Source organism: Hibiscus syriacus, unplaced genomic scaffold (assembly GCF_006381635.1).
Source record: "Hibiscus syriacus cultivar Baekdansim isolate YM2019G1 unplaced genomic scaffold, ASM638163v2 tig00110429_pilon, whole genome shotgun sequence".
Lineage (NCBI taxonomy): Eukaryota > Viridiplantae > Streptophyta > Magnoliopsida > Malvales > Malvaceae > Hibiscus > Hibiscus syriacus.
The window spans coordinates 7,025,434-7,047,509 of NW_024062733.1; the positions used below are offsets into that span (position 1 = coordinate 7,025,434).

The following is a 22,076-nucleotide window of genomic DNA, read 5'->3' on the forward strand; positions in this document are numbered from 1 at the left end:
ACGCCCTCGTCTCGTGTTTAGGTCACCTACCGTTTTCGTGGTTCGAAGAGTCCCAATTTCATGATAATATTAATGGCATTGGCTAGGCATGTATGTGCTTGTTCAGTTAGGGTTCATCACTTGAGCAACTTTTGTTTGAATCAACGAAAGATTTAGACTTTTTAAATATGAGTTGATTTCATTTTTCGATTTGATATCCATTTTTTTTATATACGTTTAATCAGATAGATTTAACATTTATTGAATCTCTTTAAATTTCTTGAATAAATTAGACTTTCTAGGGATTGATGACTTTCAAATCTACCTTAATATTATGGGTAGTTTTACGGTACAACTTAATATAATGTTAAAGAAACACACGATCGAAAATATTATAAACAACATAATATTTTAGGTTGCGCGTAACCTAAAATTTTAATTTTTTTAACATTTTTTGTTCAGTCAAAAATATTATAAAAATATAATATTTTCGGTTGTAACCTAAAATGTTATTAAGAAGGTTTGCATTCAAAACATATTTAGAAAAAAATAACATTTTAACGTAACAATTTCGGTTGCTTCTTTCTTTAACCTTATATTAAGTTGTTATACTTTATAACTCCCCCAATATTATCTTTTAAGATTAGACTTTTAACTTTATTTATATATTTTTTAATAATTTATAGTGGTTATAAAATAATATTTTTTTCAAAACTTTTTAATCAATTGACAAACACAAAATTGATTATTAGAGGTGTACCTTGAGCGATCGTACAAGACCCTATTTTTATTGGGCCCATAATTTTTTTATTATATTTTTATAACAGAGTCCTTTAATTTTCTTCAATTTTATCTTTTATCTTTGTAATTAAGTTATCTAATTTTTGTATTCTTACTTTTTATCTTTATACTTGAAGCATTTAATTTTTTAATCCCTATTTTTTTAAATTTATAATTGATGATTCTATTTTTTTTCAATCTCACTTTTTACCTTTATAATTAAGCTCCTAGTTTTTTCAATCTCACTTTCTACTTTTATGATTGAGGCCCCTAATTTTTTAATCTCACTCTTTACCTTTATAATTGAGTTACTTAAATTTTCAATCTCACTTTTTACTTATATAATTTAGGCCCATAATGATTTCAATCTCATTTTTTACCTTTAAAATTGAGGCTACTAATTTTTTAATCTTACTTTTTACATTTATAATTGAAGTCCCATTTTTTTCAACCATACTTTTTACTTTTATAATTTAAGTCCTTAATTTAATTATTTTTCTACGATTTCTTGATGTAATATTAAGTTAATTGTTCAAAGTAATAGAATATACTTTCATTTTATAAGGTCTTATTTTTCAGTTTCACTCATGGTCCAGAAATTATATGCTACAACTCTGTGTTAGAACCAAACCATAATAATGATGGAAACAAACTAGGATCAAATCACCAAGAACAAAAAAAATACTAGATTTGCGGAAGTGTACCTGAATTAGTTGATAGGTTGAAATCTTTAAGTCTTTCTTTGGTTGTGATATTCCAAGAAGATATAATTTCCTTAAGTATAAACTTTTTGACAAGGAAAATAGTAAATATGAGATTGACTATTTCTCGGGGACCATAACCCCTTTATGACTCTGCCCCTCATCAAATTATAAGTACAACTTTAATAATATATACACTCTCATTTTCCATGACATTTCTAATACCTTATGATTTTATAACATAATTGATCACTTAATCTATGTCATACTTTATGATAAAAATACACATTATAAATATATGCTCATAATTATGGATTTTAATCCAACACTCTGTGTATACACCCTATAAACACAGTTGCTCAAATTTAAAATATATAGATTAAAATCGAAAATTTTAAACATTTTTCACTTGATTAACTTGTTGTGAAGTGTTTATATCACTTCCTCAATTTGTATTATCTTTAAACGTTTTAATGTAGTAAAAAGATTATCTTTATTTTTTTTATAATAATTTTACAAATCAATGAAATAGTATCAAAAGAATAAACTTGCAAAAAAATGTTGTAACCTCCTCAAATATGAATAAGCTCTTTATGGCCATCAATTTCTACCGCTACTTATCACCAGACACGTCCAGTGTGGACTCATATTAATGAAGGCTCATCACTATTTTTCTTAGCATCTCGAGGTTGGTGCATTGTTGGAATAGTTATGATGGGCTTCAAGTTGCAAAGTTATTTAATTTATAATAATTTTGACTATAATCTAAAATATTATATTAAGACAGGTTTTGACATAAAATATTACGTTAAAAGTTATATAACCAATAATAATTTTGACTACAATAAAAAAATGTCTTGACGATAATTTTTAAGGTTGCAGTCAAAATAATTATGTGATTTACACGATTTGTTATGGAGAAGATATTATTTTCGATTTCAACTTAAAATGTCATTTTACCGACTTAAAGAATTACGCTTGATAATTTTTATTACAATTCTATTAAATTTTGAATTTCATATTAATAATTTGTATTTTAGAATCTTTATTTTTGTTGGACAACCAAACGCATAGAACTAAAGGTTTATTTTATTCTTTTTATAGTTATTAGAACAAAATTTAAAATAAAATCGAATAAAAGCTAGGAGATAAATCAATATTTTAAATAAAAATAGAATAGATATTTAGCTTTATAAGAAATAAAATATAAAAAATAATTTTAATTTAAAATAATGCAAAAAAAAAAAAACCCCTTTGATACATTTAAATCAAATAACAAACATCCATAATTTGTAATGCTCTAAAATTTTAGGTCCAATCTTGGTTTCCGCTCATGTTGTATTCGTTAGGGACAAAACTAGAAATTTATTATAATGAAATTAAAATATTTTTTATTTTCAATAAATACAATTCTTTTAATTAACAAGCCTAATAAAATTTTCTTTATTTATTTTCTTAAAATATATATTTTAATATTAATTGATATTTAAAAAAATAATTGACGGGATACAGATTTCGGCCCATGCTCTTCATACATTTAAATTTTAATTCTTATTGATAAAAAAATTAGTTCTTATATTTTTAATCTCAAAAGTTTAGTCTATTTCTCTTTTAATTTAAGTTGACTTGATAATTTGATTAAAAAAAAGAACTTCTGTTAAATTGAATCATGTTGCCTTTCAAAATAAAAAATATTCACACCAAAAAATAATAAAAATTGAATCTATATTATAAAGTTCTTGGATACTATTTTTGGGACATACTGGAATTTGATACTCTTTTCCTTTCATGGCTTTATCGTAGCTTTAAATAAAATTATTAATATTACATTATCCAATTTAAAGGAAGTCTTTTCTAAGAATATTATTGATCGAATTTCAATTAATTTTAGTAGTCAAAGGTGATTACAAGTTAATATTTGTTTAATGTTTTTAATCTGTTGATATGTATATGTATCCTGTAAATATATCTGTTCGAATCTAAATTTTATAATGAGAATAATATTTTTTTTATCACTGAGGTCATTCAATAAGTTCCAAATTTCAATTATTAATTCACAAGAATATAAGGATTGAGTTTTTTTTAAAGACATATGCCAAAAAATCACTGATAATATTTGATTAAATAGTCATTTTAACATATATTTTTAGAACATTTGGATCGTTAATATTTTATTTTAGAAAAAGATGCTTATAATATTTTACTAAATAATCAATGTAGTTTTTATTCCTTTTTTTAGCATTTTGGTCTCTGGCATTTTGTTTTAGGATAAAAGGCCCTTAATTTAGAATGTTGACTGTTTGTTGACTAATATTTTCATTCATATAGAGGTTTTTGTTTTTGTCCCAAAATAAAATGTTGAGGTCAAAATAACTATTAAATCAAACGTTAGGGGATTTTTTATATTATTATACCCTTTTGGAATTAAAAGGAAAAGAACTAAAATTCAAAAGTACAAAGAGTAGAGAGACTAAAAGAATAATTAGACCAAATATTATAGCTCTATTTTCTCTTCTACGTTTCGTTGCAGTTAATTTCACACCTATGCAACTTTTGGTCTTTAAACAGAAGCCGACAAAAGCAAATTCACATGAAAAATAACCAGAAACCCAAAACGAAAAAGAAAATAGAAAAGCTAAAAAACGGTAGAAGTGTAGTATTTTTCACCCCCCTATTGCGTCTTTCAAGTTGCTGGTTCAATATTATTCTATTTACCTCAAATTCCAACTCATACACCACCTTCCAAGTTGTAAGCAGAGTTTTGGAACTCCAAGAATATAGAGAGAGAAACTGAAAGGGAAAGAAGGAAAGAAAGGCAAGTGTTTGCCAAAAAAAAAAACCCCTTCATTTGGGACCTTGTAAAATCCTTGTTGGCAGTTGCCCCTATGAATCAAGTGGGTCATATTTTGTTGTTTTTTTTTTCTTGGGGAGGTCCTACAATCCCACTTGTTGGTCTTTGCTGCTTCTCTCTCTACCCTTTGTTTAGTGTTTACCTTTATTTGTTTTTAAATATTATATTTTCCCCCAAACTACTCCCTTTTCTATGCTTTCTAATCTAATTTCTATATCCCAACTGAAAGACCCATTCTTTTTTTGGGTTGTTGAAGGTGAATGAAACTGTTGGTTCTTTGTATGCTGTTCAACTCTTTTTTTTTTTGCTGGATTTCTTTGTAAAGGAGGGTGCTTTCTTTGAACTAAAACATCTGGGTCCTTCTAATATTTGACTAACTTTGCTGGGCATCGCTTTGAACTACGGTGGTTTTGGGGCTTGGATTTGATGGGTTGATTTGTTTTGGATAGCTTGAGGTTTGGAACTTGGAACGTAATTTGGAAAAAAGGAAGAGTTTTTTTCCTTTTTAGTTTATAGTTTGTTTTTGGATTCTTTTGAATCTATATTTCAATTCATGCTTGGCCCAAGACAATGGAGATGTTTTTGGCCAGATTTTTATTGCTTTAGCATTGGATGCTATGTCTTGGTGAAATAACATGAAGAATCTTCTCAAGAAACTGCACATGATGTCTAATCAATCTGAAGATGTTGAAGGGTCAACTGCATCAAAGGAAAACAAGTCCAGTGATGTATCATCATCAACTGATGGGGCTGTGCAGTCAAAGCCTCATCATAGTCCTGAAAACAATAAACCATTGTCTGTACTTTCGAATTGGTTAAATTCAGTTGCTAATAGAAAAGATCCTAGGTCACCATCTTCTTTAAACGTGGAAAGGGAGGAAACTATGGAACCTACTGATTTAGTTAGTACTAGTGGCTTAGAGGCTGCCTTGGATGCAGTGAGGCGTGATTCAGGGTCTAGTAACTCAAGGGATCCTGATATAGAAGAGGAGTATCAGATACAATTGGCCCTTGAGTTGAGTGCCAGGGAGGATCCCGAGGCGGCTCAAATCGAGGCTGTTAAGCAAATTAGTTTAGGGTCTTGTGATCCTGAGAATACTCCCGCTGAAGTTGTTGCTTTTAGATATTGGGTATGTTTCCAACTTCATTCCCATGTTTAATCCATTTAGCTTTCCTTTTGTTCTGCTTCTTAGTACGTACTAAAGTCTTAGTTGGAATCTTTGAGTTCAATTCTTGATTTTTGACTTCCTTTTCTTGGTTGAGTTTAAGCAATTTATCAATGTGCCATAGGTTGAGCTTTTGGCAACTGTTTTGCATAGCATTAACTGTATATTATCTTTTCTCCTTTAATTTCTTTCTCCTGTTTCATCTCGAATATCACGTGAACGTTATTTTGTGAATCGGAAAAGTTTAGCACATACCTCTTTGGAATGAATGTAATTTATGCTTAGGGGGAGAAATACTTTCGAGACCGAATCCAATTATTGTTCTGAGAGGAGGTCTGCCTTCCCCTTGTGCTGTTTGTGATTCGTGAATCCTTCTCATTTTCATTCCACCTTTACTTTATAAAAGCATCAAAATATGAATTATAAGGACCATCCTCAGAGCTTAAATAGAGTTTCCAGATTCTTTGTTAACGTTTCATGTCTGTCTGTTGATCTTATTTGACCTGGATCTGTCCCCTTTTGATATAGCCTCATGTTTATTGAAATCTTCGTCTGACATTATGTTCTTTTAAGTCTTAAGTCCATAAGTTCATCCATTTATTTCTTATAATCAGCTAACTTGTCAGCAACTGAAATTATCTTTTAAATAGTGCTCTTTTGTACTTCCAACCCAGTCGTCGTATTTCTAGAATAGAAATTTATCACTTCTGTTTCTTAGTTGAATGGCCATCATAGAAATACTAAATTCTATTAGTAAGCTCATGGGTTCTTTCAATTCATTGACAAACACATGTTTTGAGCATTTTACTGTAATGATCTGGTTTATGATTTACACTAAGCTCTAACTTGCTTATTCTGCGCTTTTTCCTAACATGCCTTCTTTTCTGGAAATTAATTATCACAATGGAAGTATTTCATTGTCTTAGAAGTTTCTAGGTTTGAGTAGAAGTGACAATTGGGTGAGTCGGGCAATTAGGGGCATGAATGATATTTGGGTCATTTTGGTTTCTATTTGCTTAAGATATTAGTAATTTTGGGTTTGGAATTTCGGATTTAATATTTATATAAAAGTGTTATTATTACTCAATCTAAGTGTGGGATTGGTCATTTTGACTACGGGTCATCATGTCCCATGGGGTTTTTAGGTTTGTGTCAACTTTGCAGGTTCTGATTCAAGCATAATATTACATGGTGAAATGCTATAGATTATAGATTATGTTTAAGAAAAGAATAATAAAAAGTTTTGGCTAAGATTGGTAGTGTGTCATTTTGGACTTTCTGAATATCTACACATTTGTTAGATTCCTTCCCACAGCTGTGTTAGCTTCTTAGGGTTTATTTGCTATATGTTTATTTCCTGCTAACCCAGCTTATATGTAGATTTGTTCGTGCTTCACAGAATTATGGTTATCTTAATTATGATGACAAGATCCTGGATGGCTTTTATGACCTGTATGGAATTCTAACTGAACCCACTTCCGAAAGAATGCCTTCACTTCTTGATTTGCAAGGAGCGTCAGTGTCGGGCAATGTCTCTCAGGAAGCAGTTTTGGTTAATAGGGCTTTTGATGCAAATTTGTTGAAACTTGAACGAAAAGCACTAGAAATGACTTCGAAGTTAAGATCAGAATCTTTGGCTTCTGTAAGCAGCAACCTGGTGCAAAAACTTGCGGTTCTAGTTTCTGACTATATGGGTGGACCAGTTGCGGATCCTGAAAATATGTCACGAGCCTGGCTGAGTCTTAGTTACAGTTTAAAAGCTACTCTTGGCAGCATGGTTTTACCACTTGGTTCTTTAACGATTGGGTTGGCTCGTCATCGTGCATTGCTATTCAAGGTATTTGCCCTCTTTGTTTTCATTTCTTTTGATTTAGGTCATTAGGTGTTTACAGCCTGACAACTGGATTTCTCAAGATCTACGAGAACAATGAAAAAAAGAAGATCCCATACAGCAAATGCCATGTTGTTGGAATTAACAAACAGTTCAGAGTAGTTGATAGTTTATTCAAAATTTTCAGTACAGCTATGGTTTTGAGGAGAAGTGACGGAAAATAATGATTTCAAAATGGCCCTCTAAGAATATCATTCTTTCCCATGTGTGTTAAATATTTTTGGTTTGCTTGATGCTCTTCATTGTTGCTTTTCTTCCACCCATAAAACTGCCGTCTCATTTATATTGCTTATTTAGTTTAGGTCATGTACAATGAATACCCTACTCTTGCACTCTTGGGCATACTTCTAGATGCTTGCCTTTAGGAAGCACATTTTTCTAAGTAATTCGATTTCATGGTTTGATTGTAATGATATTTAAGGAATTCTCTTCTTCAATAATGGTTATTTCTTTGTGTTTGCATAGGTTTTGGCTGATACTGCTGGTATTCCTTGCCGATTGGTTAAGGGGAAACAACACACAGGTTCTGACGATGTAGCAATAAATTTTGTAAAGATTGATGATGAAAGGTGATTACCGTTATGGCATATATTTTTATCTTTTCTCATACAAATAAGTCATCTGAATTACTTAGGCTCTTTTTGCTTGACAACAGAATATAGTATCATCTATAAAGTAGGCAACAGTAAATTGTTTCATTTGATCAAATGTGTTTCTTTTGTTTAATTATGTTTTGTACTAACTTCTATACAAACCTCTACGTAATTCATATATATTTCTCTATTTTAGAATTTGCATTGTGGTTCTTCTCCAAAAGATGCTTGACGAGATTTTTTTTAGGCTAGTAGTGCATCTAGGTTTGAAATTGTCCATATAGATTACAAAAGCTTAACTATTATTCTAAGGGATCCATATATTTTTCAGGGAATACATTGTTGACCTAATGGCAGATCCTGGAACGCTTATTCCTTCTGATGTAGCAGGATCGAATGTGGAGTATGCTGATTCTTTCTTTTCCACCAGTCCTTTGTCTAGAGACGTTGATTCATCTCATATGGCCTCTTCTAGTAGTGGGATTGGGAGTTCATTTGAAGACAATTCAGACTTTGGGACAGCTGAGAGGAGATCCAGGTTAAAAAACTTTGCTACTGGAGGAAACCAATCTGATGAAAGAGGTGATTCTAATGCTTTTGCAGATTTATCTGGGGCAACTAGAAGTCTGGAGCAATCTAAGGAGCCCATAGAAGTCCTTAAAACCCCTTACATGGAGAAGGCACCTATGCGAGAACTTCCAAACAGACCTAATTATCCTCATACACACGCGAGATCTCCTTCCTGGACAGAAGGTATTAGCTCTCCTGCTGTGCGTAGGATGCAGGTGAAAGATGTCTCACGGTACATGCTTGATGCTGCCAAGGAAAATCCACAGTTAGCACAAAAACTTCATGATGTTTTACTTGAGAGTGGTGTCGTAGCTCCCCCTAACTTATTCACCGAGGTTTATTCCGAGCAGTTAGACAGATCAAATATTGAAGTCAGGTTGGCGGCTGAGACTAAAGATGGAAACATACAGAGCACTGGACCTCGCGAAAGTAAGAATCAAGATGATTTTGGGTCCTCTCATTGCTTGCCTCCTCTACCTCATCGCAAAGTATATGCCAAAGCAAGCTCTCCTTATAGCCAACCTGAGCATCTTAAACCCGGAGAAGGCCTGAGAATCTCTTATCCATTGGATGCCAGGGAATCCATTGGAACACCTGTGTCATTAGAAGTTGATGCAGCTCCTATTCAATATTCAAGAAATGTCCCAGTTGCTGCTGCAGCAGCAGCAGCTGCTGCTGTTGTTGCATCTTCAATGGTAGTTGCTGCAAAAAAGTCTTGCACCGATTCAAATGTTGAACTTCCTTTAGCTGCTGCTGCTACTGCTACGGCTGCTGCTGTGGCGGCAACTAGTGCAGCTGTGAATAAGCATAATGATGTAGTTGCCGACTTAGTTGGCAGTGAGCCACAAGGTAGTGGTGAAAGGGAACATGATTCTTTGGGGGTCAACCCAGAAGGTGAGAGAATATCAGATAGATCAGCTGGTAATGATAGTTCAAAGTCGGATGTTGCACTTGAAGATATTGCAGATTGTGAGATTCCATGGGAGGAAATCACATTGGGAGAACGCATTGGACTTGGTATTCACCTCTCCGTTAGCTATATCTTTCATGCTCTCTCTTTGATAGATATTTTGATTACAGATTGCTTTCAATTAATGTGAGCTATAATCATTATTTTGGTGCATCCTTTATGTTGCAGGCTCATATGGTGAGGTTCATCGTGGAGAATGGCATGGAACTGTGAGTTTTCTCCTGCTTAGCTTTTGTCTAATGTCCGTCCTCTCTGGGTCTGAACAATTTATGTTTTCACTTTCGTTGAGAAGCATTAAGGATGTTCTATTATCATATAGAAAGTATGATTTTGTATAATGCTTATTGGCTGGTAAGTCAACTTGGATGATGTGCAATAACCTTTTTGGGTGTAAGCTACAAAATATAAGCTGATTATGTGGCTTAAAAGAATACATGGCTCTTTACTGGAAATTTGGCTTTTAGAGAATGAGGACCATTGAAATGAAAATTTTAAGAAAAGTTACATAAAAGATAAGTGTATTGCAAGGCACTATTTGAAGAGTATTGAATCTTTTCTTCTCTTTCATGTGTATTCATTTGACAACCTAATTATCCTCATGCACATACGAAACCTTCTAAGACTTTTATCTGCTAAGAAACTTATCTATAAAGACTCTTATCTAGTAAGAAACTAATCTAATTAGATAATAATTGATCTATAAAATTTAAAAAATAAGACTTCTAATTTTTGGCTTCTTGCTGCATCTTATGTTTCTTTTCAATCTTATTTACTGGCATTGCTGGATAACGCTATCCATATATATTAACTATGCATTATTTCATTCACAAAAAATTGCTTGTATATACACAATGTAAACCTGGTTGTCAAACAATGTTATCAAATAAGTTGTTTCTTTTTTGCCGTTTGAATGGAAATCATTTATTGCCTTAATCTTCAATTGGGTAAAATTTTCTCTTATGTTGCTGTGCTTTGAAGGAGAATATTAATCATTTTCTCACACTTTGATTTCATAGGAAGTTGCTGTGAAAAAGTTCCTGGATCAAGATATCTCCGGGGAACTACTTGAAGAATTCAAAAGCGAGGTACTGGCCTTTCCTATCTCTCTTGTTTGCAGGGGCGAAACTTCATGGCCCTTGGCCCCCGCCAATAATTTTTTCAAGTATTAATTAATATTAAAAAAATATATATTTTTAAAAAATAAATAAAGAAAATTTTACCAGGCCCCCTCACTTAAAAAAATGTATTTATGAAAAATAAAAAATATTTTAACCCCGGCTATAATAAATTATTAGTTCTGCCCCTGCTTGTTGCTAATTGTACATGTACATACCTGATGCCAAAGCCTAATTTTGCATGTTGTTAATGTCATTAGATATGTTATAACCCGCAGTTACTGAATTCCATGTAACTTTTGACCATCTTTCACACCTAAAACTTAGTTAATATTGCCCCACTTGATGTCTGTCTATACTCCTCTAGTGGCCATTATGGCTAGAGTTTTCCTAGAGTCTAGAAGGTTTTCCAGTTCATTATCTCTCACTTTTTGTTTGGATATCCCGGTGCACCTCTTTTAGATGTATGATGCTTAGTATAAGAAAAAAAATTAAGCCATCATCCGGCGGCTTGGCCCCGATAACATAAAATTTTATCATTTAGAATAAAATAAATGTATTATACGTGTTGACTACAATTTTGTTTTGAAAAAGTTTACAAAAAGTAGGCTTAATGGATGATCTTGATTTTCAAAGTTCAAGTTCCATACCAGACTGGTTGAACCCTTGGAGAGCCCTAAGCTATTGTCTATTTTGTTGAGGAACTAAAGCATTTTAATTTTGTAGGTCCTAATAATGAAAAAAATCAGACATCCCAATGTTGTTCTTTTCATGGGAGCCGTAACCCGTCCGCCAAACCTTTCAATTGTAACAGAATTTCTTCATAGGTATGCTGCCACTCGTTCTTTTAACAATTTTATAGAAACTTATATTTGTATTTTGAAGAAATAGTCTGATTTTACTTTTTAGTCATATAAGCGACATAACACTTTTGAAAGAGTGGTGACTTTTTAACATAGATTATGAGAACTAGTTATTTCCCGAGCAACTTAATGGAAATGAAGTGTCAAATCACAAGTAGAGCTTCCATAAATCCTCATCATTATGTCATGTGCCAGTATTTTATTAGCAATTTAATTGTGAGTAAAAGAAGAAAGAGGGCTAAAAGTTGAATTTACCATAAGCAAAGGGAATGGGTTGAAGAAACACTCCGGAAGAGTTACTGGAATTGTGCCCTAATGAATAAATTGCTGTTCGAAACATGGTTCTGGATTCTGAACTTGCTCATCTTGGCATTGTTTGTTTCTTTTATTCTTATGTTTTTGAATGTTTTATTTTTCCTATCTTTAATTCTATAGGAGAACTCATCTCTTTCTAGAGATAAAACATCTTTTGAAAATTTAGTAAAAAACATTAGAGAGAGCGGGAGAGAGGGAGTGAGAGAGAATTTGAAATGTCATTCTTTATCCGGTGAGGAATGGACAACGTTCGTGGATAATCAGAGCAAGAGAGTCTCAAGGAGAGCGTTAAAGGAACTCTTCCATTACCAGGGTCCAGTTGTTAGGGTCTTTATTCCAAGTATTAAGAACAAGCCAAAGTACAAAGCCTCTACGTTCGCCTTTGTTCAATTTGCTAATGAGGCTGGTCTAAGGACAATGATTGAAAATGTCAATGGAACGTGGATTGATGGGAGAAGAGTCTCAGTGGGGGCTGCAAAATATCAGAATCCTCGAAGAAGGGAAGTTGATGCAAATAGAGCCTAGGCGGAAGCGAAGAAGTCAACTAAAGGTGAAAAAAAGAGGATCAGAGAGGGAGTTGAGTCTCCGAGAAGTATAAGGGCTGATAGATCTTACAAAGAAGCACTGGTCTTGGCTAGAAGGTTGAGGGATGATATTGAAACCCGAGAGATTAGAGGGTGTAACATGAATGTTGCAATAGGAATGAAGAATGTTTGAGAGATGCATATCCATCTAGATGAATCGAGTTTAATGAAATATTCTTTAACAAGGATCGTTAAATCATCCGTCAACTTGGATCTGGTGCAAAGGGCTTTGTCCAGTGATGGGATCCAAGTAAAGGTCTCTAGCTAGGGTTATACATGGAATTCATGTATTATCACTTTCAGGTCGATTGAAGAGTTATCAGAAACGTGGAATAATAAGAAAGACAAGTTATTTTTCTGGCTCAACTGTCTGGCTCCCCTTCTGAATGATGATGGAGTCCCAATGGCATACTGCTTGATTGAATTGTATGGAGTTCCACTTTTATGTTGACACGAGTCATTACTGGAGAGGCTTGCTGGGAGGTAGGGGATGCTAGTTTGCATTCAAGAGTCGACCAAGAACAGAGAAGATTTGTCGGCAGCGAGATTACTAGTGAGGGTGGCGAGCCTTTTTGACGTTCCGAATATGATTACTTTAGGATCATATGGGAGATCCTTTAAGGTGAGAATTAGGGAGGGTTCGGTGTTTAAAAAGTCGAGTGATTTCCTAGAAAAAGAACCAGAGGGGGCTTCAGATGATTGCTTTAGCAAGAATGCATCATCGGAGGATGAGGAAGGTGGTTGGACGATACTGGAGGAAGATAGAAACAAACAGTCATTTGGGGAAGCATGAATAAGGGTGGACATGTGGATTGAAGAGGGAAGAACATTGGAATTGAAGGCGGTGGTGGGGGACAACATTCATTGATACATAATATAGAGAATTTTAATAACGGGGTTTCAAACTCCTCGATATTGGGAGAAATGCTATAAGGGAATATGAGGGTCTTGGTCTAAGGAATAGTGTGAACCTGACGTGTAATGAACAAGCCCAATTTGAGGAAAATAGTGAGCCCATTTCTCCTATTTTGAGAATTAAACCTTTTGGGCCTGCAGTGAACATAGCTCAGTGCGGGTTTGATGAGTAGAGCAATGATCGGGCCTCACTTCAAGTGGATTTGGAGCAGGACGGATCCGAAAGAGTCCAAATCAGCGCTGATATGGGTTTGTACATGAGGGAGGAAATATGGGAGAAGGAGGATTCGATAGTTCGCAAAACAGGATTTTAATCAGAATGAGAACTTCATCTCCTCTCTCGAATCGTAGTATTAGAAATGGTTCAGGGGATAGGACAAAGATGGCGTTCTATGATAGAGTGTACAATAGATCAAACAAGAAGATGACCATAGTGGAATCGTAGGTGTGAGGCTATCTGGTGAAAGATTCTGATGCGAACGAGGAGTTTTTGTCAACTTGGCAGGTAAGCAATATGTTGGGTATAACTTTTAGGGGAGGAAAGAGCGCCTTTGCCAAGAAATTCTCGAAAATAAGTAAAAGTAGGGGTTCTATAAAAAAAATAAGTAAAAGTAGGGGTATGGAGGGTGGGAATTAATCTCACATCTCTGTATCAGGTGTTATGTTTTGATGTGTCATGGTAAGGTTCTCATGTGTAACGTGGAACATTAGGGTTTAGGGAGGAAGGAAAAGGTAAGGGCTGTGAGGAGTTTGGTTATCAACAGAAAACCATCTGTTTTATTTTTGCAAGAAACTAAAGTGGAATTGGTGAGACTGGCTTTGTTGAGAAATTTAGGGGGGAAGGCTCTTAGTGGGTTCGCTATGTCACATTCAGAAGGGTCTTCCGGAGGTATTCTGAGTCTATGGGATGAAAATTGGTTTGAATCTCAGGTGCAGGAAATTTCTAAATGGTTCGTGGCAATTATAGAAAAGTTCAAGGACAACCAAAAGATTTGTGGCTTAGTCAACGTGTATGGCCCTGCTGTTGAGTCGGAGGAGGTTTTTTTAGGAACTGCTCAATTTCATAGGAGTAGTGGACTGTCCCTTGTGTGTTGGAGGCGATTTTAATTCGTACCTATCTCAGGAGGAGAAAATTGGAAAATCTCATAATCTGCATTCTTTGAGATTATTCAGGGAGTTTGTTTTCAGGCTAAGTTGGTGGATTTACCGTTGTCTGTTTTTAGCTTCTCGTGGAGTAACAATAGGGAAGACCATTCTTTTGTTAGACTTGATCGGTTTTTAGTGAATGCTAATTTTCTGGTTATGTTTCCAGATATTGTTCAGGTCTTACTTCCAAAGTCGTTATCGGATCATAATGCAATTGTGTTGGAAAGGAGTGAGGCTAATTAGGGTCCAAAACCATTTATTTTTTTTAACTATCTTATGGATGAGGTGGGCTTCTAAGACATGCTGGAATTGAAAATAAAAGAGGTGAAGAAGGACAAGAGGAGGGGAACTGAAAATATTTTAAAAGAATTAAAGAAATCAATCAAAAGTTGGTCATCTAACAGTCACTTAAAGCTGCCGAGAATGATTGTGGATTTAGAAAAGTCAATTTTTGAATTGGAGACAGAAGCACAACAAAAGTCTTCTTTGGTTTCGATGGAGTCCAGCGCGAGAGCTAAAGAGTTGTGGTATTTGTATAAAAAAGATGAACATATTTGGTTTAAGAAATCTCGAGCGAAGTGGATTTAGGATGGCGATCGGAATTCAATAAATTTCTACCAGCGCGCTTCAAATAGGGGAAGGGTTAATGCTCTGAACTTTTTGGAAGTGAATGGTAAATTGGTTTCGAACCTGGTTTATATAAACTCTAGCGTTCTTGGGTACTTCAAGAAAGCATACAACTTGAAGCCAACATTGGAGGTGGTGGATTTGGACCTTCCTTTCACTAAATTAACCGAGGAATAGTGTTCTTTTTTGGAAAGGAACTTTTCAGAGGAGGAAGTTTGGGAGGCAATTAATTCATCGGATAGCAACAAGGTGCCAGGATCAAATGGTTTGAACATGGGGTTCTTCAAAAGATTTTGGTCATCTTTAAAGGAGTTCATTCTGAAATTTTTCATGGATTTCTACTCGGGAAAGAAGCTACGAAAAAGTGTGAACCATTCGTTTATCACGCTGATTCCAAAGAAGTCTAATCCGGTTGGCTTAGAGTATAGGCCTATTAGCTTGGTGGGAGGATTGTATAAGATTTTGTCGAAAGTGTTGTCAAGAAGACCAAGGGTGCGTATAGATTCGCAGATCGGTCACTCGCAGTTCGCGTTTATCCCAGGGAGGCAGATTTGTGATTGCTCCTTATAGCGAATGAAGGCATCAAGTACTGGAGGAGGATAGGGAGGAAATGTATAGCTTTTAAAGTGGACTTCAGAAGAGCTTACGATTAAGTTGATTGGGCGATTTTGATAAAAATAATGGAGCGTATGGGGTTTGGGCAGAGATGGCGTTCTTGGATCTTTGAGTTCCTATTCACAACAACTATTTCAGTCTTAGTAAATGGATCTCCTACAGAAAGTTTCAATATATCTAGGGGATTACGCCAAGGATGTTCATTATCTCCGATGTTATTTAATTTAGTGAGACAGTTGTTAAATCTTTTGTTGTCCAAGGCGGTTAAGTTGGGGTTGTTTAATGGATTTTAGATCGATTGCACTAATAGTCCTTTCTCGTTCTCTCATTTTCAATTCGTCGATGATTTGCTAATTTTTTAGTGGCGCTTCAGAAGGCCAATTGAAGAATATTAAGAGAATTTTGGTTGTCTTTGAGATGTGTACAAGGTTGTAGTTAAATCTCTCGAAGAGCAAGATATTTGGTATTAATTTGGAAGAATCAACTGTCAATGAATGGGCGAATTCAATTGGGTGTTTGGTTGGTGTTTTACCAACAGAGTATCTTGGGCTTCCACTTGGTTCCAGGCGGAATTTGACAGCTTTATGGGAGTCGATTTTTCAAAAATTCTATCAGAAGCTTGCTGGATGGAAAACATCGACGCTATCCCTTGCTGGAAGGGTTGTCTTGGTGAGGTCTTTCCTAACTGCGCTGCCGATTTACTATATGTCTTTTTTCAAAATGCCTTCTGGTGTTCGAAGAAGGTTGAATTTAGTTTTGGCTAATTTTCTTTGGGGGAGCACGACTCAGAAAAATAGAATTCACTGGGTAAATTGGTCGCAAGTCTACAAATAAAAAGATAACAAGGTTTGGGTGTCACGGATTTAAATCTAATGAATAGAGCTTTATTAGGAAAATGGGTTTGGAAATTTGGTAGCGAAAATGAGTCTTGGTGGAAGAGGATGGTGTGCTCTAAGTACAATTTGGATAGAAGGTCGATTCTGTTGGATAAAAATCTTCTTCCCATTCTTCTTGGCTTTGGAAAGGAGTATTCAATAACTTTTGGTCAAACGATGCTTTTGGTCTTTGCTTTCGCAATCAAATTCTTCTGCAAGTTAGGAAGGGAAATTCCATTTTGTTTTGGCAGGATAGATGGTCTTGCAGCATTCCTCTGAAGATAAAATTTCCCAGGCTTTTTGCTCTTTCGGTTAATAAAGATGGGTTTTTGCGGATTTTGAGTCACTAATCAATGGTAGATGAGCATGGGATATCCAGATGAGGAGAAATCTGTTGGATTGGGAAGTTGATCAATGGATCGAATTATTGTTGATGTTGGATAATGTTAGTGTTGGATCGGTTGTTGATGGTTGTTGTGTTTGGAAAGGGAACGGGGAAGGTGTATACTCGGTTAAATCGTGCATTAATGTAGTTTCACAATTATCTGATCCGGATTTGTCTTGGACGAAGCTTGTTTGGGTTGGAATTGCACCTCCCAAAGTGGAGGCATTTTTATGGTAGGTTTTTCACCAGAAGATGGCAGTCAAATCTGTTTTAATGGGATTGAGGATCCTCTTTGCCCATTTTGTGGCTCGGAGCCCGAGTCTGTTTGTCATTTGTTCTTCTCATGTAGGATAGCTTGGGGAGTATGGGTCCGGTTTTTAAGGTTGTGGAATCTATGTTCAGCCTTGCCTAATAATCCCAAGGAGTTTATGTACTATTGGGTTGATTTAATTCCGAAATCTGATATTTGGAAATTCATTCAGGGTGCTGTAATGTGGTCCGTATGGAAATGTTGGAATCAAATGGTGTTTGAGAATGGAAGATTGGATCAAACTCTACTATTTTTTAGCTAGATATAGGGTGGCTGCCTGGTTTTTCGCAAAGAATTTCAATTTTCCTGTTCCCCTAGATTGTCTTGTGGGTGATCTAACTTTGGCTGATTTGCACACTGGTCCGATTAAGAGAATTCCTCCCTCGCCATATTGGTGTCCCCTCCACCGGGTTGGTTTAAAGTAAATGTGGATGGGGCTGTGAGATGTGACTGGAGGTGCAGTGGTATCAGTGGACTACTTAGGGATGTTGAAGGTAAGCTGGTGGGGTCCTCGTTTGCGTCTGGACCAGGCCCTCTGGTCCTTGCTGAACTCAAAGCAATTCAAGCTGGTTTGAATCTTTTTTTAGATTCGAAGTGGAGCGAAAAGGGGCATCTTATTTTGGAAAGTGATTCTTCTAATGCTTTGAATTGGATTAAAAATCCGGAAGCAAGTCCTGCTGCATTTGTTCATCTGGTTAAGGAAATTGCCAAGAGCATGCTGGATTATAATGTGATCATTAGGCATGTTCAGAGATGTATTAATTTGGGAAGCAAATGGTTTAGCTAAGTCGGAAATAGGGTAATGTAGGGTGTTTTCAACTGGATGTGTAGGATGAGCGTTTTTGAGGATAGAGGTTTTGTTTTGTGGGGAAGGTTGTAATTAAGGGGGGTTTTACCCAGGATGTACTTTCTGTTTTAGAAATAAAATGTGTGCACTCTTTTCCTCCTTCCAATGTCTGTTAAGATACCTATGTTGCTTGACGGTTAAGAAGGGAGTTTTTAACGAGGCCTCTTTCCTATAAAAAATGTTTTATTTTTCTTGCTGTTTTCCTAGTTGCTCAGCACTTAGCAACTCTTTATTCACTTTGTAAGACATATTCTATCTAAGCATTTTTGCATCTTATTTGCAGAGGTAGTTTGTATAGGTTACTTCATCGGCCAAATAATCAATTAGATGAGCGACGACGTTTGAGAATGGCTCTTGATGCTGTATGTTTCTGTTTTCAATTTTACTAATATCTGATTTCGGCATTTTGCATGCTTTGTATGTGAATATTTTCTTCTATTTTATTTTTAAACAATAATCAAGTATGAAACAGATAATTACAATATTCCTTTTTCTCTATATTTGAATAATAATTATTTGTTGCACATTGAATTGCATATGTACAAATAACTGAAACTAATAAAGAAGTAAATTTGTATTATCATGTAAAGTTTTCATACTTTCAAAATACATCAGATTAATATAAAGTTGCACATTGAATAATAATTATTTGTTGCACATTGAATTGCATATGTACAAATAACTGAAACTAATAAAGAAGTAAATTTGTATTATCATGTAAAGTTTTCATACTTTCAAAATACATCAGATTAATATAAAGTTGTGTTTTAAATCTTAAGATTAACTAAAACTATGTTTCTTAATCTACATATATTACCCTTTGAAATGATTATTTTATTTAGTTTGCTTAAAGCTCATTTGATGGCTTTGCTTGGTATCCTTCCTTTTTGGATGCTTAACTTTCAGGCTCGGGGAATGAATTACTTGCACAATTGCACTCCAATGATAGTACACCGTGATTTGAAGTCCCCAAATCTTTTAGTTGATAAAAATTGGGTTGTAAAGGTTGCCTTCTTCTCTTCTTTACTTTTGCTGATCCCATTAGAAACTTATTTTACAAATAACTAAAACAGGCATGAAATTTTGATTTAGGTTTGTGATTTTGGTTTATCACGGATAAAGCACAGCACATATCTATCATCAAGGTCAACTGCAGGGACGGTAATGACAAACAACTTGTTTATTCTTTTGTTTTCAATGAACACTTCTATTTTCTCTTATATATAGCTGATCAATCTGAATCAATGCCAATGGATATAGTGGAATTGTTGATTTAAGCAGTTTTTTTTAAACCTGGTGTAAGTTGTAACTTTCTGGTGTCTGTTTGTTCGATATCTGGGACAAATTATAATTTTAGTGTCGTCAAATATGCTCTGCACACTACGTATGTTTTTCATTGTTTGCCAATGTCGACTTTTAAGTGTACCATACAATATGTATCTTTGAATTTATCCAAGTCTATGCTTCACTCTTCTCCAGGCTGAATGGATGGCACCAGAAGTACTAAGAAATGAACCTTCAAATGAGAAGTAGGCATTTTCCTTTCCCATTGTCATTTTACATTATCGTCGGTCGTGATTCTAGAGTTATTTAATGGTCATATAAAATATGGTCAACATGCAGGTGTGATGTTTATAGCTTTGGAGTTATCTTATGGGAACTCTCTACAATGCGACAACCATGGGGAGGGATGAATCCCATGCAAGTTGTTGGTGCAGTAGGATTTCAGCATCGTAGACTTGACATTCCAGATGACATGGATTCTACCATTGCAGAAATTATTAGAAGGTGTTGGCAGACGTGAGTATATTTTTATTATTGCCTTTATTTATTTATTTTGTCTTTGATTAGATATGTGATGTAATATTGCTAATTCCTATAAAGCTCAAGTTCATATAGTTGCACCATACCACATGAGTTATCTTGAACCTATGCCATTTATATTCAATAGTATGTATACTTCGAATTGTTGTTGGGATGTTGTTCATTGGAGGTGTCAGTGACTGTGTTGGTGGGATGATTTTCGGAGCATGAATTTCCGACCAACGATGATGTGGGCGGATTCTCCATCTTTTCTAGGTTACATAACCTTGGCTGATTTCATGTGAGAGACAGAATAAAAAGGAGAAATTGACAGAAGAAAAAAGAAATTTTTTAATCAAACTTCTCATTGTAAAAGCAGAAAACACAACCTGTTTTTATAGGCCATGGATTACAAGTTAGGAGTCCTGCTACGTTTATTCTATTCCTAACTTTTATCTCCTAAACTTTATCTTATCTCCCAAGAAACTTAATCCTAATCGTACAATATAAATAAAGTAAACTTTGTCTCCTAAAATAAATTAAACTTCTGAGTGAAATAAAATTCCTAATTGTCGGCAACTTTCGACAGTGACATCTAATCCTCTGTGTATATGAATGGAAAGCTAAACTATTAAAATGACACTAGACAATCACATATTTTTTACTGTGAATTTGTATTGTTCGCTAGTCTATTAATATGAAAATCAACTCACTTTTAGAAGTTGATTAGTTGCTACAATCTTGGTGCATGTGTAGTCGGTGATCTGGCTGGTGTTACAAGCCAGTCTTATGAATACTCATGAATTTAGCTATTCTAAACAATCTGCATCGGAGAATTCTGGGCCTTATGAATTATATTTTCCATCTCTACTTTGTACAGATTTTGCCACTTCTTAATCTATAGCCTGACCTTTATTTGTAGTCTGAATTTTCTTTGACTTGTATTTTTGTTATTATGCATTTGCTTTTGAATTACACTAACAAATACGTTAACTGTGTAGAAGTGTTGTGCCGAAAATTCTATTCACCTACAGTCACCTTCATTCTATTATCATGTTCACTATTGAACTTTCGTAAATGATGGAGGTTGAATGGAGATGAACTATATTCTGTCATCACCATTGCAATCTATAGGTTGTTGTCGTCGATGCATCTGAATGCATATTAATTCTGATTGGAAGGACTGACCATTGTTGTTTAAAATTGTAGAGATCCAAAACTGAGGCCAACATTTGCAGAAATTATGGCTGCTTTGAAGCCCCTGCAAAAGCCAATAACAAGTGCACAAGTACCTAGATCAAGTGCCAATGAGAGGATTCAGCCATAAAAGTGTTGTTGAAGTGTTTGGGACAAAGTATGAGTACACATGATTGAAGATTACACAACATAGACATATACTCTGATTTGGGATGATGTGATTCTTTCTGCACATTTTCCATTCCGTTTTTGTTTTGACTTGTTGCTGTCTTTTTTTCGTTTTTTCTTTTCGTGGTGTCGGTGACAGCCATTTTCGACGTGCATTTATTTGTAAAAAAAGAAGAAAAGAAAGAAAGCAAAGTTGTAATCAGTGTTTTGCCTCATTTTGTGTTCTAGAGGGTTTTTTTTTTGAAACTGTAGATTATTTTAATCTGCTGAACATTTGTTAGCTGAAACACGAAACAGTGGTTCACCAAGGAATATGATTCTCATTTGTGGCAACAAAATTTGAAGAATGGCTCAGCATACATAATGATGCCATTTTCACCTTATTCTTGTTTCAAAATGCCTTCTAAGTCCGAACTTCAGTCATCTGCTGTGGTACTCTCGGTTTGGTCCTTAATCTTAAAAATACATTTTTCTTTAAATTGTATTATAAATTTTAATAATACATTTTTATTGGTATAATATAAAAAATATTCTTAAAGTTCGATTAAATAGGAATATTTTGGGAACATTTTAACTTTCAATGTTTCATTTAGAGGTGAAATAACTCTTCCATGAGTGATAATCATTAGTTAACAAATAATCAATGTTTTAAATTAGGAACATGTTTGTCTTAACATGATATGACATTGATATCATTCGGTTCATGCTATTAATGTCATGTTGTGAATGTTTTATGTTAAAAATGTATAAAATAATACTTAAATATTTTAGTATTATCCATGGTTAACAAATAAAAAAATCTTCATTATA

The 22,076-nt window shown here is 34.5% G+C and overlaps 1 protein-coding gene across 1 annotated transcript; it reads left to right on the forward strand.

Moving 5' to 3' along the window:
* The first annotated feature begins 4,802 nt into the window (after positions 1-4,802).
* LOC120125129 (probable serine/threonine-protein kinase SIS8) lies at positions 4,803-21,501 on the forward strand. Its single transcript, XM_039143621.1, has 13 exons — positions 4,803-5,441; positions 6,877-7,314; positions 7,834-7,937; positions 8,293-9,548; positions 9,670-9,710; positions 10,518-10,586; positions 11,343-11,443; positions 18,382-18,460; positions 19,005-19,103; positions 19,191-19,259; positions 19,578-19,627; positions 19,722-19,898; positions 21,111-21,501. Exons 1-13 carry the CDS (start codon positions 4,947-4,949, stop codon positions 21,226-21,228), a joined length of 3,096 nt encoding a protein of 1,031 aa, XP_038999552.1. The 5' UTR covers positions 4,803-4,946; the 3' UTR covers positions 21,229-21,501.
* The last annotated feature ends 575 nt before the right edge of the window (positions 21,502-22,076 follow it).